Raw genomic sequence first — 17,674 nt, 5'->3', positions numbered from 1 at the left:
GCACGAAGAACAGCCGCTCTCCTCTCTGTGGGCCTCCTTCTGTTGGCGACACAAGGAGCCCTCACACAGACAGGTGAATATTCGAGAAGATTGTAAACATGCAGGCTTAGATTAGTCACTCTTTTTGTCCTTGTCTCATGCACAGCACTGTTATAACTGGATGTATCTTTTGGTGTGCAGATCAGGGGGCTCTTCCCGTCAGAGTGCTTGTGGAGAATGACCTGACTAACACGACCCCTGAGTCCTATTCCAGCTCTGTGGTGGAGGGAGGCGTGCTGCTGGGCGCTCTGAGGAGGCTGCAGGAGACACAGCAGGACTTCAAGTAAGAGCACCCATGACAACCCCGATAATTTCCCCTCAGGATAATCTTTTATTCCTCATAGTCGCTCTTCTGTTCCTCATACATGTTTAAGTTTATGAGACAGCATGTGAAATTTCATGGTGGACTGTTCATTCATATGTGTAAAACAAAAAGACCATTACTTGGGCCTTCACCTGGGAAAATGTCTGGTGTACATGTGAAGCTTTCTTTTCACATGTTAAAATTTAAGTTTGCACATGAAAGTGTTCAATAAAACATGTGAAATTGTGATTTTTTTAACATGTCAGATGTCGTTTTCACATGTTAGAAATTCTAGTTTTCACATGAAAATAGCCAGATTGCATCTGAACTGTGTGGGAACATGTGGAATTCACCTGTGGAGAAGCAAATTTCACCTGATTTATTGTGTGGATTAGAATTTCACACTGTGTGGAAACAAATCACATGTGCGAACAGTTGCATCTGAGACTGAAGATCTCACCTGATTCCATGTTGCCGTGTGTATTTTGAACTTGATTCCTAGGTGACAAAAGCCAGTCGCTTATAAAAACTTCCAGTTCCTCATGGGAAATTGTGATTTTTTTAAATTTCTCACATATTCTAAGGAAAATGTTTTACATGTGGGGCAGGTTCACGGTGAAGGAGGACCCAGACTTCGGTCTGTTGCTGGAGAGTGTGAATGGAGTCGCTGGAAGTGAGCGCGAGCGAACGTACTGGGAGATCCTGTCGAGGCGCTCGGGAGAGTACAGAAGGCTGGATGTGGGTGAGTGTCCTCCCCAGAGTTTCAACACAGCATATCTGAGGAAGCTTTAATGAGCTGTAATGAGTCAGGGGAATCGACAGTCCTCTCACTCATTGCCTCCGGACGTCCTCTGGTGTGATTATTCTAAAATCTTGTTGTTGTGATGATGTTACTCACTCTTCTCTTAATTATATTTGGTGTGATTTCTGTTTGGTCAGTCGTTTGGATTATCTTAATTTGGGCCTATTAATAGATCCTGATTATCTTGCTGTGTTAACTACACGATCGAACTGTCTCTGATTGAAACTCGCCCCTTTTCACAGGGATTGGCTGCTACAAACCTGTAGCAGACGAACAGATCCTGCTGAGGTTCACCACCTGGCCTCGACAGCTCTGAACAGGGAGCAGCAACTGCATGTGATCAGATGGAGCAGAGAATCAACCTTCATTTTATTTCATTTTTTATCTGATTTGTGCATTGAAGGAATTTTCAAGTTCATGTGAAGTGCAAAGTGGTGCTGAATGTTGTGGCAATAAACAAAACAGCAACATCTAGTGGCTTCAAAGAGAAATATCATTTATCAAGTCAAAGCCAGTAAGCCTGTGCATCAGATTCTATCAAACGTGAGCAAATAATCACATTGGGGCACTTGTTGGAAAGTATTATGCAACATGTACTACACTAAGTTAGTTAAGACTCAAATGCCAGGAATTAAAATATAACAAATATGAGAGTGTAAGAGAAGAAATGTCACTGCCCATCACAACTGTTTGAATGCAGAAAGATTGAAATTACACTAGGAGCAAATGTTGTGAGGAGCAAACGTTTTGCAGATCATGACTGCTCAAAAACTCAAGTCTGTTTAAGCAAACCGCTGCATATTCAGGCTTTTAATTGAGATGAGAATAAAATGAAAAAAAAAAAAAATGGGTGTCTGCAATGAGATTAGATTGTGGTTGTTATGACTTCAGAGTGGGGCAGCATAATCCTTTTATTTCTCACAAACGCACCAGACATCATAATAACATTAATACAATCCACTGACTTTGACGAGAAAAAGATATTTTGTGCTATTTTTCACAATAAATGCTACAAGCTGTCCTGGATGCCCTTCCTGTAGACATAAAGTGATGAAATGCAGCAGTTACAATCGCATAATACATAAAAAAAAAATCTAAATCAGGGGTTGTAATTAGTTCACTGTAAATGTAACTTTCTGCATGCTGGTTCCCATTTGATTTATTTGACCCACCGACCTCTCAAACATCCCGAGTCAGCCTCTGCAGGATGTGCGTGGTCGACAACCTCTAACAACGAGGTCTACAACGCTCCTCGTGTTGACTGTGCTCCCTGACCAGAGCTGCTCCCTTTGTAACAAGATTAAGGTTTCATCTCCTTACGGGACAGATGGACGAGGCAGAGGTGCTAATCTCTGTGGTTTCACTTCCCTCTCTCCTCGGCTTTATCTTCACTTCCTCGGCTCCCTCGGACACACAAACATGTTTGCAGACACGCAGATGAGAGATATTCCTGGTAGGTGCAGCCTCTGACAGGAACGTCCTTTCAACCTAACAGAGAGAGTTCTACCTGCGCTTCCAAATTCTTCCCCAAAATTAGCCACTTATTAAAAACAGACCTCAACCATCTGAAAATTCACGTTCAACTTTTTATTTGAAGTATTACAAATAAAAAGGCGTTTTAACTGAGTAAATTTTACTTCAATTTTCTTTTCTTTTCTTTTTTTTGACCCTCTCACCACATCACACAGAGTGACTGAATTTAGCTTTGCGTGTAATTCACTGCTGACTCAGAGGGATTTGAACCTCAGGCACTGAAATCTTCTTGTCGCTGTGTAAAACCTATAAATAGAAACCAGGAAGACGCTGTCGGCTTCAGTGTGCCAGAGAGATTAGATTAATGTCTTCAAAACATCCTGATTTTGGTCCTCTGATTTGTCCACACAATTGGATGAGGCTGCAAAAACAGGCTGCGGTGCCTCTCCTCTTCGTCCTGCGTCTCACCGCCCAGTCCACATTTCCCTCATGTGTTAGACTGCAGATGCTATAAATAAAAAAGACATAAGCCTTCTTTGCATCGGACTCCACAAAGGAGAACAGATAACTCGTGTTTGAAGCAATCAATAGCCACGTTTAAGTGTATTTGCGCTGAGACAACATTGCAACATGCTCACATATCACCAGTTCAAGTCCTTTTTCATTCATTTGCTCTTGCTGGTGCGGCGGGGAAGCGACTCACGACATGATAGAGCGCAGTCACAAATGCAGGGGACACACTGTGAGAAGAACCGCTTCCAGCCCGTGTCCTTGGTCTTACAGTTGTCTATCCGGGAGCAGCCTTGCTTGGGCGGGCCGAAGTAGCTTTTATATGCGCAGGTGGAGTTGCACGTCCCATTGAGTTCCCTCTCACTGACTTCAATCTGTCCCCGCTGACACATTCCTGAAACACAGGTAGAGAGAAATTGTGTGGATGAGCTTTGAGGGTTCATAAGCATGGACTGATTATAAGACAACAGGACCCTGGGCACAGACATCTTAACGGCCCCCAAAACCCTCTTTAAACAGCAGCAAACCCAAAGCGACAGAAACTCTACAAGACTCTCTGTAGCCATTTTGTGTATCTTTATTGTAGATGTTTGCAGCTTTGTAGTTGTTTTGTGTTTCTTTGTAGTGGCATGTGTCCCTCTGAACTTGATTTGCGTCTCTTTGTGTGTCCCTTTGTAGTTGATTTGTCTTTCTGTAGCAGTGTACGTCCATTTGTGGTTGTATTCATGTCTTTGTGGTAGGTGTTTCCCTTTAAAGTTCCCTTGTGTCTCTTTGTGGTAGGTGTGCGTCGCTTTGTAGTCACTTCTTTGTACATGTTTTGAATCTCTTGTTGTTTTGTGCCTCTTTATGCTAGGTGCATGTTCCATAAAAGTTATTTAGTCTCTTAGGTGTGTGTCCCTTTGTAGCTGTCTTGTGGTTGTCTTTTTGTGGACATTTGTAATTGAAAAGTTGACCTTCAAAGATTTGTTAAAGGTCACTTGAAACAGTTGCTCTGTGCCCGGTAGGCCTGTTCAGTCATCCGCCCATGCTCACGTGAGATTATTAGACCTAAACCTGTTTACTCACGGAGGCAGAAGGGTTTCGGTGTCCAGAGGCCATTCTGCTGGCAAGTTCTGGTCGGGCTTCCCACCAGCATGAAGCCGGGGCGACAGGTGTACCTCACCACGGAGCCCACCCACCAGTCGTTACCATACACTGCTCCATTATAGTCCACATCTGGCCTCCCACAGTTCACTGCCATGCAAAGGGAAGCAGATGCAAAGGCAAAGCACGACACAAAGCTGCGCAGCAGGCTGATCAGATAGGGTGGGTTAAGAAAATTCTCCAAATAAACTATTCAAAACCCTCTTGGGTTATGAAAGCATATGATGGTCTTATTAAATGGGACGCATTGCTGTAGATGAAACTACCCAACATAATAAAATGAGCTCAACCTTAAACAGCAGTAAAGTATAAAACACGCATTAATGCAGCCCTAATATCAAACCTTAAACATTATAAGTCATCGTGAAACACTGACAGGGACCATTCGACTGCAAAATGACTACTTTTATTTTAATTCTAGTCTAGGACTTATGCTTGTAGTGACATTTTCACAGTGTGGTATTAATACTTTTACTTAAGTTAAGGACCTAAATACTTCTTCCACCACTGGTCTTACCTCTGCACAGGGACTTGTAGCCGATCCAGCAGCAGCTCGAATCTCCGCAGCGATCTCTCCTCAGCTCCTGGTGCTGCGCCCGACAGCCTCCCATGCAGAGGGGTGCTGACCCGGACCAATAGATGTCATCTATGAAATCTGGCTCAGGAAGCCATTCTGTCTCAACTACAGTGAAACATTTTTAATAGCTTTGACATGCATCACAACTGGACAAATCACTAACATTCATAAAGAAACTGGAAATGTTGTCAGGCTTTCAGGCCCAGACTAAGAAAGATGTCGTTGTTGTAGGGATCCATAAGAACTGTACCCACTGCAAGTAGAAGAATCTTTCATTTAATGATTGAAAAAATAACATTACACTGACATTATTTGAGGTCTTACCACTACCTTCCACCTCTTCAAGCCATTCAGACTGGGAAATGGCTCCTTGGAAGCACCCAAACAACAGCAGCAGCAGTGGATGTAACGTCACGGTGCCCATCTTCTGATGCAATCAGTGTCTGTGAAAAACTCCAGATGGATCTGTGAACTGGGTCTTGCAGTCCAGACACTTTGTATACGTCATCATATTTGTAACAGACGTGAAGCCATTAGAGAGTGTCCCGGCAGAGTTCACTGACAGCAGAGCGAAGAGACAAGAGAGCGCTAAGTAACACTTACGCTAAGCTGTGTGTGCTGCCTTAATCTGCTACACACAGCTGATGCCACTACGTGTGGTGAGTAGAGGACACACTGCTTTGGCATAGGTGTGTTATGATTAAAGGCGTCTCTATAAGATCAAGGCTAAAAAAGAGGGATGGAATCACATTGTATTTGCAGGTGTTGCAGGGTGAGGAAAAGCAGTTATTTGGTTGAATTTACTCTATTGAGCAGACAAACTTTTGGGCTTAAAATTATGATTTAATGGAGGAAAGTCTCACAACATTTATTAGCTGGAATAATGGAGAGACAATATTTTAGTTTGAGCTAATGTCAGTTTGTCCCCTGAGAGGTCCATCAACACATTTTAGATAATGCCATTTCTAGGAGAGCCTGATATTATTGAGCTGCAGTAGAGCAGTTTCGTACAACAGGGGGCGCCATAATGAAAGTACAGACAGCAGATACCACAGACAGAGAGATGAAAATGAAAAGAAACATATTTCTGTCTTAGTAACTTGTTTATAGTAACGAGGCTGAATTTTGTGCAGCACACATTTTATTTAACTGTGCATAAAGACAATTGTGTTAGTTTGTTTAAGCATCAAAAAATACACACACTCTGAGCTGATGAGGTAGAGCCCTCTTTGCTGGATTTTTCACAAATGTAATGATTAGTGACTGTAAATGCTAACACACCATTGTGATGGTTCCATGCTGATCTACTTCTGAAACAGAGAATGATTTTCCTCTCGATAGTGCAGCATTATTATCTGTCCAGCTGTCTGAAGATTTTACAGTATGAGATTCAAAGAACGAACTGAAAATCATGTAAAAATACTGGCCAATAGGCCTTCAACACACAAATAAAACACATTAAAAACACAGGTGTATTACCTAATATAGGCTCATTACAGGTCATGATGGAGTACACATTCCTTCAGTCAGATGTATCATTTGCAGTGCCTTCATATGTTTGCCATGAATCTGAAACAGCCCAGCTGGTGACAGATTGTCTCTTCATGTGTAATTCTTGTGAGCAGGACTGATGTGGCAGTCAAACCATCTGCTGCTGAGCATTATCCTGGAGCTGCTGCATGATGGAGTCATCCCCTGCTTGTGACAAACCTCCAGTGAGAACGTACAACATGCCGTCCTCCTGGCTGCCCTCCTCGGTGCTGACGGCGGTCTCCTCTGCCCTCTGCTCCTCAAGCAGCACCCCTCTCAGTTCCACCTGCAGCTCTGAAGGAGTTGCGCCCGGGGACTCTTGCCCCATCTCCTGGCCTTCAGTCTGGTCCTCATCCTCCTCGTCCGCTTGCCTACTTTGCCGTTCCCTCATCAGCTGCTCCGTCAGTTCCACGCTCTCGTAGCGGATCAGCTGCAGCCGCAAGAAGCCGTCCTCGTGCTCCTTGTACCTGACAGAGCGGTGGAGAGGCCATCAGCGCTGCAGCAACCCACACATCTCATCATCAGCATCTCCAGATTGTTCGAAACTTACCTGAACCTGGGGTGTCCAGAGGGCCATTTGAATTGGTGCTTCTTGTGCAGGTGAACGGTGAGACTGTTGCCCCTGGTGAAGCACTTATCACACACGTGGCACTTGTAGCGAGGGACAAAATTCCCCTGGTTGTGGAAAGGAAACGTTAGAGAACTACAAATGACATCGAATGAGCAGTAATTTGAAAAGATTTCCTCTTTCACCTCGTGCTCTTTTTGGTGGTGAATCTTCATGGTGCCGATGGTGCGGGAGGTGAAGCTGCAGCCGGCAGAGTCGCAGTGGAAGGCCGGCTCGCTGCTGTGGGTATCCAGGTGTTTGCGCAGGTCGATCAGATTCTTACACCTGAAAATCACATGTGGGAGTATGAGGTAAACAACAACACAAGTTAATGTTTTGTTTAATCCTGTCTGGCACTACTCTAGCTTCAGTGGATGTGATACCTGTATTTGCAGTATTCACAGCTGTATGGCTTCTCGTTACTGTGGCGAAACTTGATGTGGTTGCGCAGCGAGGACGGCGATGGACAAGTCATGTCACACAGCGGGCATTTGTAGTGGCTCACTGCACCGACAAGGCAAAGACAAACCAGTGACAGATGAACTCATCTGATAATACTGCAAAAATACACAACTTGATGCTGTTGCTGTAACAACACAGACATCTAGCACAGAGATTTCTTTGCCATACAAGTTGCTTACAGGGCTGCAGGGATCAGAAAGATGAAGCTTACTAAGGTTTAGTGATGTTTATGGGTACATAAAGATACCGCTGCAGAAGCTCAACTGGCAGTGTGTGTAGGTGTGAAGTATTTGAGGATTTATGGAAGAACATGCAGAACAAAAAAAGAACAACAAAGCATAAAAACACAAACAAAAAGGACAATTTTTGACCACATGCTCTCTTTGATGGAATAGCTGGTACATCCCATGTTTAATGATACTGTCTGTCAGTATTTGAGTGCCATTTGTGTGTAGATTATTTTCACCATCAATGAATCTGCTGATTGTTTTCATGATTAAATGTCTGTCTATATAATATCAGAAGAACTGAATTGATTATAATAATAATAATAATAATTGAGAGGGATTATTACAGCTCTAGTGTCTACCTGGCTGACAGAATCAGAAAATATAAAAAGAGGTGTTTTGCACAATGGTTGTTAGTGATACAAACTTGCCTAGTTTTAACTTTTTAGGCTCAAACATGCAAAAAGTGCAGTATGGTCTTTATAGTCCACCCCAGTTCATGGGAGTTATGACTACTAACAGTGACAGCATGATGCTGGTGTGACTGACCGTGGGTTCTCATGTGGTCTCTCAGCAGTCTTTCTGTGGCGAAACGTTTGGAACAGTGAGAACACTGGAACCTCTGACCTACAGCACACATTCACACAAAGCAAGAATTACAAGGTGATAAAAATCGAGCATGAAAAAAAGTCACCAACAATGTTAATATCTTTTATACTTTAACATAATTCCGACAGGGTTTCTACCTTCCATAGCGTTCTGCCGTATGATGTGGTCGAACAGCTTGGTGTTGTTGGCGTACATCCCCCCGCAGCCCGGACACGCCACCACCTTCTCCTGGGTGTGGCTGCGCAGGTGCTCCCGCAGCTTAGGACGCCCTTTAGCAGTGGCTTCACAATCTGCAGAGGGACAGAACCACGACTCAATAACAATCTTAACATTCTTAAGCACAGAGACGAAAATATAATCAGTATTTTAAGCTTCTCTGACAATTAATCAGTTGTGTGATCTTTAGTTACGTGGATTTTCTGACCTATAAATCTTAAATGACGCACCTTTCCACCCACAGCGGATTGGGAATTCACAGTCTCCTGCTGGTATATCCATGCACAGGCTGTGCATCTCTACATGACGATAAAACCACTCTGGGTTTTCAAAAGGTTGTTGCTTTAACAAATAAAAGGAAGAAACACATGTGGTCAAAGACAAAGATTAAATTCTACTTTGCAGACACTCAAAGGATGAAATCCTCCTGTTTATCTCAACAGTGCGCAAGTGAAGGTTTAGATTTAGATTACCTCACATTTGTCCCAAAGGCAGATAAAATTGTCAGGGATTTCTGGGATGGTGTTGCGGTTGTGGTAGCCGATGGAGCAGGTGCCTAACTCCGGCTGGGCGTTAAGCACCTGCTGACCCAGCTGCTTCAGCTTTGTATGGTAACAGTGAAAGAACAGATGTCTCCGCAACTCTTCAGGACCCTCCAGAGAACAGAAACCACAGTCTCTCCAAAGACAGTTCCTCTCCGCTTAGAACAAAAAAGGAAAGAGTTTGCATGAGTAGGCATCACTGATTTTAGAGTTTCACATTAAATTAAACTGTGTAGCCATGAAAACTCTCCACCCCTCGGTCATTTCAGTAGGGCTACAATTTGTATTGTGGATTAACCTGCTGAATATTTGCCTGATCAATTAGTATTCGGTCTATAAAATGTCAGAAAACGTCCATGCGTAGGTGCTGGTTGTGTTTGGCTTCAAATAATCAGATTTATCTATAAACTACAATTTCACTGATGAAATAAATAGCCAATAACATAATCTATACACAATAATAATTGTGTATATACATAATACACACACACACACACACACACACACACACACACACACACACACACACACACACACACACACACACACACACACACACACACCTTCCCTGAGCCATGTTGAATTTATGAAGCCACATCTCAAACAGACCGAGTCATATTAGATAATAATCAGTGGAGAGGGTGGTCAGGACTTTGAGGTGTAGTACTGCTCACCTTCTGCTTCCTCCTCGTCCTCTTCAGCCATGTTTAGAGCATTAAGGTGACCCTCCGCATGCTTACAAAAGTTCTCCATCCGACTGAACGACTCCTGACACGGACTCCACTCACACTCCAGCTTCAGCGCCTTCTTATGGATCCGTCTGTTGGACGGCATCTCTCCTGAGTCCGAGCGGGTCTAACAATGTAGAGTGTTTTCAGACAGGCTGAGGCGATAAACGTCGCCCAGGTGTGACCATCACTGACTAACAGCGGGGGTTAGCTAACAACCAGTGTCCGTAAAAACACTCAGCAGCTGTGACAGAGCTTCACAAACATCCTCCTCAAACACTTTATAAATACAAAAAAAACCACGAAAAGCGTCAAAATGTTACACGAAGGGAAGATTAAGTGTCAAAACGTGTCTTTTAAAAGCGCCGACACACTGTAAACATCGGTTGTTATGGCCAGTCACAAGGAACGCGGGCTGTGTGCAGCGCAGATCTCCCTGGAAACAACGTACTACAACAGTTCCGGGTGTCACAAGTTCCGCTTTAAAATCTAATTTTTACTTACATGTTTTGCTATCTTCATATTGGGATAATTAAAGGTGCACTGCACCGTTTTGTGGACGAGATTGTAAACACAAACTCTTTATTTTGACATAAACTATATAGACTAACTAAACAAAATAAACAAACTGACCTTACAAGAAAGAAAGAAAAGAAATTTCTCACTGTTTTACTAATGTGGCGGACCCTGCCACCTTTCAAGCTTCAAACAGTGTTCTGAAGACCTTATTTTCCTCTGAGAACAGTTTGTTTATTCAGTCATGGAAATAATAAATATTTCATTTAATGTCATTAGTATTGTAAATGATCAAATTTGAGTTTGAATTTCTTCTCCAAAACTACACAGTTTCCCTTTAAATTTAAGGAGTAGAGTGCTAATTCTGAAGTACTCTTACTTTACATGAATATTTTAATTTTGTGCCACTTTATACGTCTTTTCTACGACATTGTCATCCTCACTGACAAATGTGGTACAATTTACCCCACAAGAGTGATTTTGCAGTTGTGGTTACAGTTTATAGATGCAGATTTTACATACAACACATCATCAGCTTATACAGTGTTGCCGACACTGTGTTTGATACTAATGTCTAAGCATTTTAAAATCTGATAACAATATAAACCAATATTCTAAACAACAATTTCTGATAATAAAAAAAAACCCTTATTGGCTTTGGTTATTAGAGAAATGAGACCAAGATGTTAGAAGATAAGTTCACACAAAAATGGAAAGAGAGTCCCCATCTATTTCAGTGGTTTAACAGAATGCTACAGTGCAGTTTTGCATTGCAGCTCCAAGTGTTTTTTAATCAGAAATTCTTGTTGATGTTTGTTTATCAAGGAAGAAGAAAACAACATTAATATAACCATTTTGCTGATAATACCCAAATAAGTTTGTGAATGAAAGATTTTTACTTGAGGTCAAGCACAACTTATGTTGTGAAACCAAATACTTCTTAAACCGCTGCAAATAATAACAATGGCGCATTAGTATATTTTTAATTATCTTTTATTTATTAATTTGAGCCTCTCATCTCAACAGTAAACAGTTTCCCACTTGTACTTACATTCCTACGTAAAATAGTCCAGTGCCTGTTGAGTTTCACATTGTCGCATGTCTGCTGAACCCTTAGGGGGGAAAAAAATGCTTCATAAAAATGTAGCTGCGCATCCAGTAATACCAAGAGAAGTATTAATTCATCCCATCATCTTCCATAGACCTTAATTAACTTTTACAACAATCCAGAAACTATAAGCTCACTTAGTTTTTTTTCTAATTTTCCCCTCTATTTCCCCGTCTCCACCTAATTCTCCGCGACAGCCTTCAGACTGACGCCAGCCTCCTTTTGTTTGCACTGCTATTCTTCACAATCACCATTCTGTGTGCGTTTGTTCGTAGGTACAAAAAAAAAAAAGAGATTCGAACTTTCCCACCGATGTTGCATGGACTGATTGGCATGAGTGCGAATGAAAGTATGAGTGGGTACATTTTTTGCTCGAACAGCCGATTCAAACCACTTGAATGTTTTTAGGGCACTTCTAGACCCTTAAATCTGATATCAAATGGTCACAATTTCGTAGCAGACAGCCACTGATCACAAGACTGAAAGTCATTCCCTCCTACTGCATTTTCCTTTAAAAAACCAAGTATAAAAATATACTTTCAGGGTGGACACACGAGAGATTTAAGACTCAGTAACTTTTTCCTGCTTGCAATCACTGGAGCCAGGAGAATAACCAACACTACAGCTGCTGACGTCCGATCATTAGCCATTTAGCCTTCAATATATGAACATGTTTTAAAGTGAATTATAGCTTTAAACCTCGCATTGTGTTTTCACTGCAGGTACAGTCAGAGGCAGGAAAGTTACAGTGAGGTAATGGACTCAGATGAAACATGAGCCTGCAGAATAGTTCCATAACAATATCATATTCTCTCTGTCAGTCGCTCCCTCCTCCGTCCTGGAGAGCTGTCTAGACGTCATAGAAGAGACGCACCAGATGATAACGAATCCCGAAAGCCACTGCGCTGCCCATCACCTGAGAGATGCAGACATGAGCAGTGAGTGAAAAATTCATATTTCCTTCAATATTCAGGGTGTTTGGATACAGCAGGTGTTTATTTTCATTATACCTGTATGATGAGCATTATGACGGTGAGGTTCCTCTCATGGGTGGGACCGAGCAATTTCAGCACCAGATTTATTAAGGTCATGTTGTTGCATTCAATAAATTCATCGTCTCCCTCCTGGCCTCTCCGCACCTCAAGCAGCTTCAATAACTCTGCCACCTGTTGAGGATTAAAGGCGTTATTGTTATCAGCCAATAAACGTAGCTGGAGGCCTGCCACCGGTGTGTTTACCCAGCTAGACCAATCCTCAGTACATGCACTCATGTAATAGCCGACTTGGTGCTAGTTGTCTGAAATTGCTGCCAACACATCCATTTGTTTCAGAGATTCAAACAGTAATATAGTGAAGTGAAACAAAACGGCAATTCTGTCTGATTATGAGGATAATTAACACACAAATTCAAATTCATCAGGTGAGAGACTTGTCGGAGTTTAGTCAAGACACAGAGAATACACTCACATCTTAATTCATATTCAGTTTTGTTGATTACTTCAAGGTTCAGTATTGTAAAACATGAGATTTCTATGTCTGTTTTTTTTCATTATAAAGCAGGTCAAGGTGCTACATAAATACAGTGAAGTATCAGAATGCTTAATTTGCCCATATTCAGAAGTTGTTACTATAGCAACTCTATAGCCACACCAACTGTGGTTGCAGAAACACGGGCAGAGCCTATGCAGAAAAGCAGTGAGGCTGCTACACTAGTGAGTGCTGACAAATTAGAGCAGACTGGGCTAATCGGCAGGCGGTCCGTAAAGAGTCGGGGGCTCAAACAGAGCATTCAGACAGAGGGTGAATAGAGGTGCTGCAGCAGTGGACCGTATGAGAAAAATAACATCTTTTTACAGTAACACTTTATTTCACAGGTTGTGAACGTTCATGCTAAGTAGATGGTAATTTCCATGTGACATATTTGTCATATTTATTTATCTTTTAAATTACACCCAACTGCCCTAAATAAATACCTCAAAATGTATGAATTTATTAAACATTTCCAGGAAACATCTAAATAGTTTCAGCCCAGCTTCTGCAGGTCAGAAAAGGACATGGACAATGTTAAAAAAAAAAAAAAAAAAAAAGTACTTTAATTCACTGACCTTCAAAAGTTAAACAGAAACTGGTTGACAATGACATTAAAGAAAATTGCTATTTATTAACTGCTTCATGGAAATGTTTAGATAATATTGGGCTAACTGTCAACACACGATAAAGTAGTTATTATGGTAATTTGGGGGCAATTTTAAAGAAATCTTAGATATTTTGCTTGGTAATAACCACATACTCACCATGAAATTTGTGGACTGACAAAATGTGTTACCACAATTTTCTACTGTACACCAAAAACAAAAGTATGAACCTGAAAATGAACATAATATGGGACCTTTATTTGTTTAGGTATAAAAGCACGGTGAATTGCCAAAATATGTATAGTTTAAGTTTCTCCGATGTTGGGCTTTGCTTTCTCTGTTTTTTTTAAAAATCACATTTAATTAAATATCTTTGAGTTTTTGACTGTTGGTCTGACAGACAAAGAATAGGACATTACTCTGGCCTATGGGAAAATGTGATGGCATACTGCACCATTTCTTTAATCTTTAAAGATAAATTGGTTTAGCGATCAGTAAAAAAAAAAGAGAATACAGAAGTGCAGGAGCTTTACCGTCAGAATGAGGTGTCCTAATTTCGAGAGGTCCTTTCTTTTGAATTTCGAGTAGCTCATCCCCAGTTTGCCTGTGTCTGGATTCAGCCTTTTATTAGCAGTGACATTGGGACAAAGACAAAAGGAACAGATAAGATATAAATCACTATAAATGATGAATGAAAGATATCAGAAGTCCATCAGCAGAAGGTTACCTGGGGAGCCGGTGTCTGGGACAGGGGATGACATGAAAAAGCTGAGGCAATGAGTAAATAAAGTTAACCACTTGAGGAATGAAGAACAGCAGCATTGTTTTGCTGAAATGTCCCAGGATGCCGACTACAGCAAACGTCATCCCAGCAAAGTAGCAGAAAGTGTCGCCCACGAACACAGACGAAGGATACCTGTGACAAAACAGGTGGCGAATTGACAGAATAAAAAGGAGCAATGATATATAATTTTTTTCTAAAACTGCCACAGGTATCAGTCTTAACTTACCAGTTATGGTAAAAAAGTGCTAATGTTGTGAAGAAGAACGGTATCATGAAGTAGAGGGAGAAAACATGGTCATCACGGTAATCTCCTGACAGATTAGAAAACACAACAAACCACAAGTTAGATGAAACTGCCAGTATGATACAATAACTCCAAACCCACATCAACATTATTCAGGACTTGTGGTGCAGAGGGTGGGATCTGTAGTGTTGATGGTGAGAATGGAAAACAAAGCACACACACCGCTGAGCTCCAGCAGGTTGAAGACGATGATGGAGCCGGAGATAAACAGGGCCTGACCGGACTCGATGCCATTGATGCCCGCTAGGATGTTGATGGCATTTGTGCAGAACACCGCGAGCATTCCCATGTAGACATAGTAGAGAATGCCTGCAGAAAATCATAAACAACAACATTTACAGAATGACTGAACATGAGTGGAACAGGAGTACCAATATTTTTCATTTTACTTAAATGTTATAATATTTAATTCATTGTGTATGCATCCACTGTGAGTAGCATAAAAGGGTCACAACACAACTGGCTGTAGTTGTCTAAGCGATGATTCACTGAGATGTTTACTGTATATGCTTCTGTCATCCTGTTTAATTTGTATTCAGAACAAATAAAGGGCAACATTTCATGACAAAGACTACCTGCTGCTAACTGTAGCTACTGTTAGCTTAGTTAGTTGTGCAGGCTGAGGCCTTCAAGTTTCAGGGGAGGGTTTGGTGTTTACAACACAAGCACAAGAGCTTGGGACCAGGTTTTTTATAAAAGGTGTAATTTAAAGCAGATTGCGACCGCTCACATGGTCTGAGTTTAGGGCATTATGGGTAGTGTTTTGATGCAACGTGGTGATGTCATGGGCCAGGAGCATTATGGGTCAGAGACAACATGGCACCAGAGGGGAAATGTACAGCACCAAATTGATGTCATTCCACATGTGGTCTGCGAGGCGAACATGGTAACTGCCTTTCATTTTGTTTTGTATTCATGCATAATGCTTGTTAGTGTGCCTTTACATGGACATTGTATTTAATTTATTTATTGTAAACAGATGTTTGGGACTGCTAATCAAAGTATTTTTGTTTTCATGGTGTCTGCTGAGGAAATAGAGAAGACAGAGCTCAAATAATATTTCAAAAGACATCTGTATGATGTGTGGCTGTTATTTCATGGGACCTCTGTAGCTACACTCATTGTGTAATGATAATCAAATTGACTCTTGGATTAATTCCTACATCACATAATGTGTTTTCACAAAATTGCTTATGCATGTCCATCAGCATAATGGACAGAAAAGCTTTTTTGTCCATAATTTAAGAGGACGTGAAATTTTTTAGTGGTTCCTGATGTTCCTGTGTTGGACAGATTATGCATCCCATCTGGCTTGAGAACATCTTGGGATCTCCCAAGTGAAGCTTCAGGGATGTGACTGAGGTAGGTAGTACACTCACCCAGATCCAAGTGCAGACCCAGCAGGACTCTGAAGGGCTTGGGCACCACGATGACCGTGTTGCCAAAGTTGGTGAAATAGACCATGAGCAGCGGCAGGGAAGCCATGGTGGGAAGCAGGAGCTTGTGCCTCCACCGCAGATTCAGCACATCATCAGCAAAGCCCAGGAAGATCATGCAGCAGATGGCCAGAAGAGCACCAATCAGCTGTACAAACTGATCCAACATAAAAACAGCAACACAGTGGGAGTTAGGGCCGCAGACTTGAGAGAAACACACAAAGTTAACTTCACAGTCAGTGGAGCCCCACCTCATCATGTGGGAAGCCCTTGCACTGATCTCCCATAAAGCAGCTAAGGAAAGGCACTGGGATGAAGCAGAAGAGGATGATGAGGAAGACCGTCCCACTGATGACTCCCTGGGACTCTGGGCTGCACAGACGGATGACCAGGAAGGAAAAAAAACATCAGAGCACGAAATCAGTTTGACTTTCAGACTGGACATTTGTCACCTGACATAATATGAAGTGCTTTCACAGGACAGATAAAAAAAAATCAACTCACACTTCCTTTTTGGCTGTTTTGTTTAGGTCCATTCCGTAAAGTCTGGCTGAGATGAAATGGTCCTTGAAAGCAGGAATGAGTTTCAGTGTGGCCATGCAGCCGAGAGCCGACATGAGGCCGTTGATCACCAGCGGCAGGACGGGAACCGGTGACATGTTTACAGGCAATTTGGTGGCCCCGTGTCAGACGGAGCAAATCAGGTTTCTGGCTAATCTGACGTTGCCCCCTCCAGGCAATCGATGAACGAGCTGTGGCTGTCCTCACCGAGGCAAAAACATGTCATAGCGTTGTTTTAGAGCAAAACACATCTCCGAGAGTCGGCTGTGAAAGACGAACGAGTCCACACGTCACCACGGTAGTCCATATTATGTTTCATTACGGGCTGTTGACGCTATTATCTGTCCACTGCCTGGTTGTCTTAACTCCACGTCTGTTATCAGTTTTAACCGTTAAGTCGCGAGTGCTACGAAGGTTATACTTCCGGTTTAAGTCTTCAAAATAAAATATCATCCAAAAAAAACGTCTGCGATGCTTTTTTTTGGAATCTCAGGTTGGAAAAAAAAGGTTTGATTTTTTTTTGCTGCCTTTTACATAATATCACAATATTTGTTCTGTTTTATAGACCGGTCTTTACATCGTCACTACTCACTTGACACACCTGTAAACAAACATCAGCTTCCGGTTACTGCCAATCCAATCGGCTAATGACACGGAAGTGACATCTTCTTCTGTGGTGCGGCAGCCTGTGCAGCTCCATCTGACTCAACTCTCACTTCAGGGCATTTTAAAAATGTAAAATATATATATATATTGTAAGAAAGTGTGTCACTGATAAAACTGTACTCCTTGTTTGTTTTATCCCCTTGATATTATCTATTTTTCGTGATTTAACTTTATATTTAAAGTCCTCATTGAATGTTGTTAATTTTGCCTGACATGTTTAGAGAAATAAAACTAGTTAAATCTAAACTGAAATCATTAAGACAGCAGACTATATGAAAATATGAGGAATATAGCAATAAAACAAATGAGGTGAAATGTGTAAATGTTCACAGTGTGCGCAAAGATAATAATCTTAAACATGTGCGTTAATGTTATTTTGAGTCTGATGAGTCTGA

At 41.8% G+C, this 17,674-nt stretch overlaps 3 protein-coding genes across 4 annotated transcripts; all 3 read right to left on the bottom strand.

Moving 5' to 3' along the window:
- Positions 1-3,262: 3,262 nt before the first annotated feature.
- Positions 3,263-5,372, bottom strand: si:ch211-117m20.4 (CUB and sushi domain-containing protein 1). Of its 2 annotated transcripts, none has more exons than XM_037120444.1 (4): positions 5,173-5,372; positions 4,789-4,953; positions 4,194-4,361; positions 3,263-3,522 (listed from the first exon to the last, which is right to left on the bottom strand). In XM_037120444.1, the coding sequence occupies exons 1-4, from the start codon at positions 5,270-5,272 to the stop codon at positions 3,284-3,286; spliced, it is 672 nt and encodes a 223-aa protein (XP_036976339.1). In that variant the 5' UTR covers positions 5,273-5,372; the 3' UTR covers positions 3,263-3,283. The 2 variants fall into 2 exon arrangements, with proteins under 2 accessions (XP_036976339.1, XP_036976340.1); XM_037120445.1 differs by having other exon boundaries at positions 5,179-5,372.
- Positions 5,373-5,920: 548 nt separating this feature from the next.
- LOC119031885 (histone H4 transcription factor) lies at positions 5,921-10,214 on the bottom strand. The gene is made up of 9 exons (XM_037120664.1): positions 9,716-10,214; positions 8,973-9,199; positions 8,730-8,841; positions 8,421-8,573; positions 8,224-8,301; positions 7,369-7,489; positions 7,132-7,270; positions 6,929-7,053; positions 5,921-6,845 (listed from the first exon to the last, which is right to left on the bottom strand). The coding sequence occupies exons 1-9, from the start codon at positions 9,873-9,875 to the stop codon at positions 6,488-6,490; spliced, it is 1,473 nt and encodes a 490-aa protein (XP_036976559.1). The 5' UTR covers positions 9,876-10,214; the 3' UTR covers positions 5,921-6,487.
- A 1,046-nt stretch (positions 10,215-11,260) lies between these two features.
- On the bottom strand, positions 11,261-17,031 carry dpagt1 (dolichyl-phosphate (UDP-N-acetylglucosamine) N-acetylglucosaminephosphotransferase 1 (GlcNAc-1-P transferase)). The gene is made up of 9 exons (XM_037120593.1): positions 16,557-17,031; positions 16,304-16,424; positions 15,996-16,209; positions 14,779-14,925; positions 14,539-14,623; positions 14,256-14,444; positions 14,062-14,149; positions 12,404-12,559; positions 11,261-12,309 (listed from the first exon to the last, which is right to left on the bottom strand). The coding sequence occupies exons 1-9, from the start codon at positions 16,709-16,711 to the stop codon at positions 12,244-12,246; spliced, it is 1,221 nt and encodes a 406-aa protein (XP_036976488.1). The 5' UTR covers positions 16,712-17,031; the 3' UTR covers positions 11,261-12,243.
- Between the last annotated feature and the right edge of the window lie 643 nt (positions 17,032-17,674).

This window comes from Acanthopagrus latus, chromosome 13 (assembly GCF_904848185.1).
Source record: "Acanthopagrus latus isolate v.2019 chromosome 13, fAcaLat1.1, whole genome shotgun sequence".
Classification (NCBI taxonomy): domain Eukaryota; kingdom Metazoa; phylum Chordata; class Actinopteri; order Spariformes; family Sparidae; genus Acanthopagrus; species Acanthopagrus latus.
The sequence above is the reverse complement of the archived record's forward strand: the minus strand, read 5'-3'. Positions and strand labels throughout refer to the sequence as shown.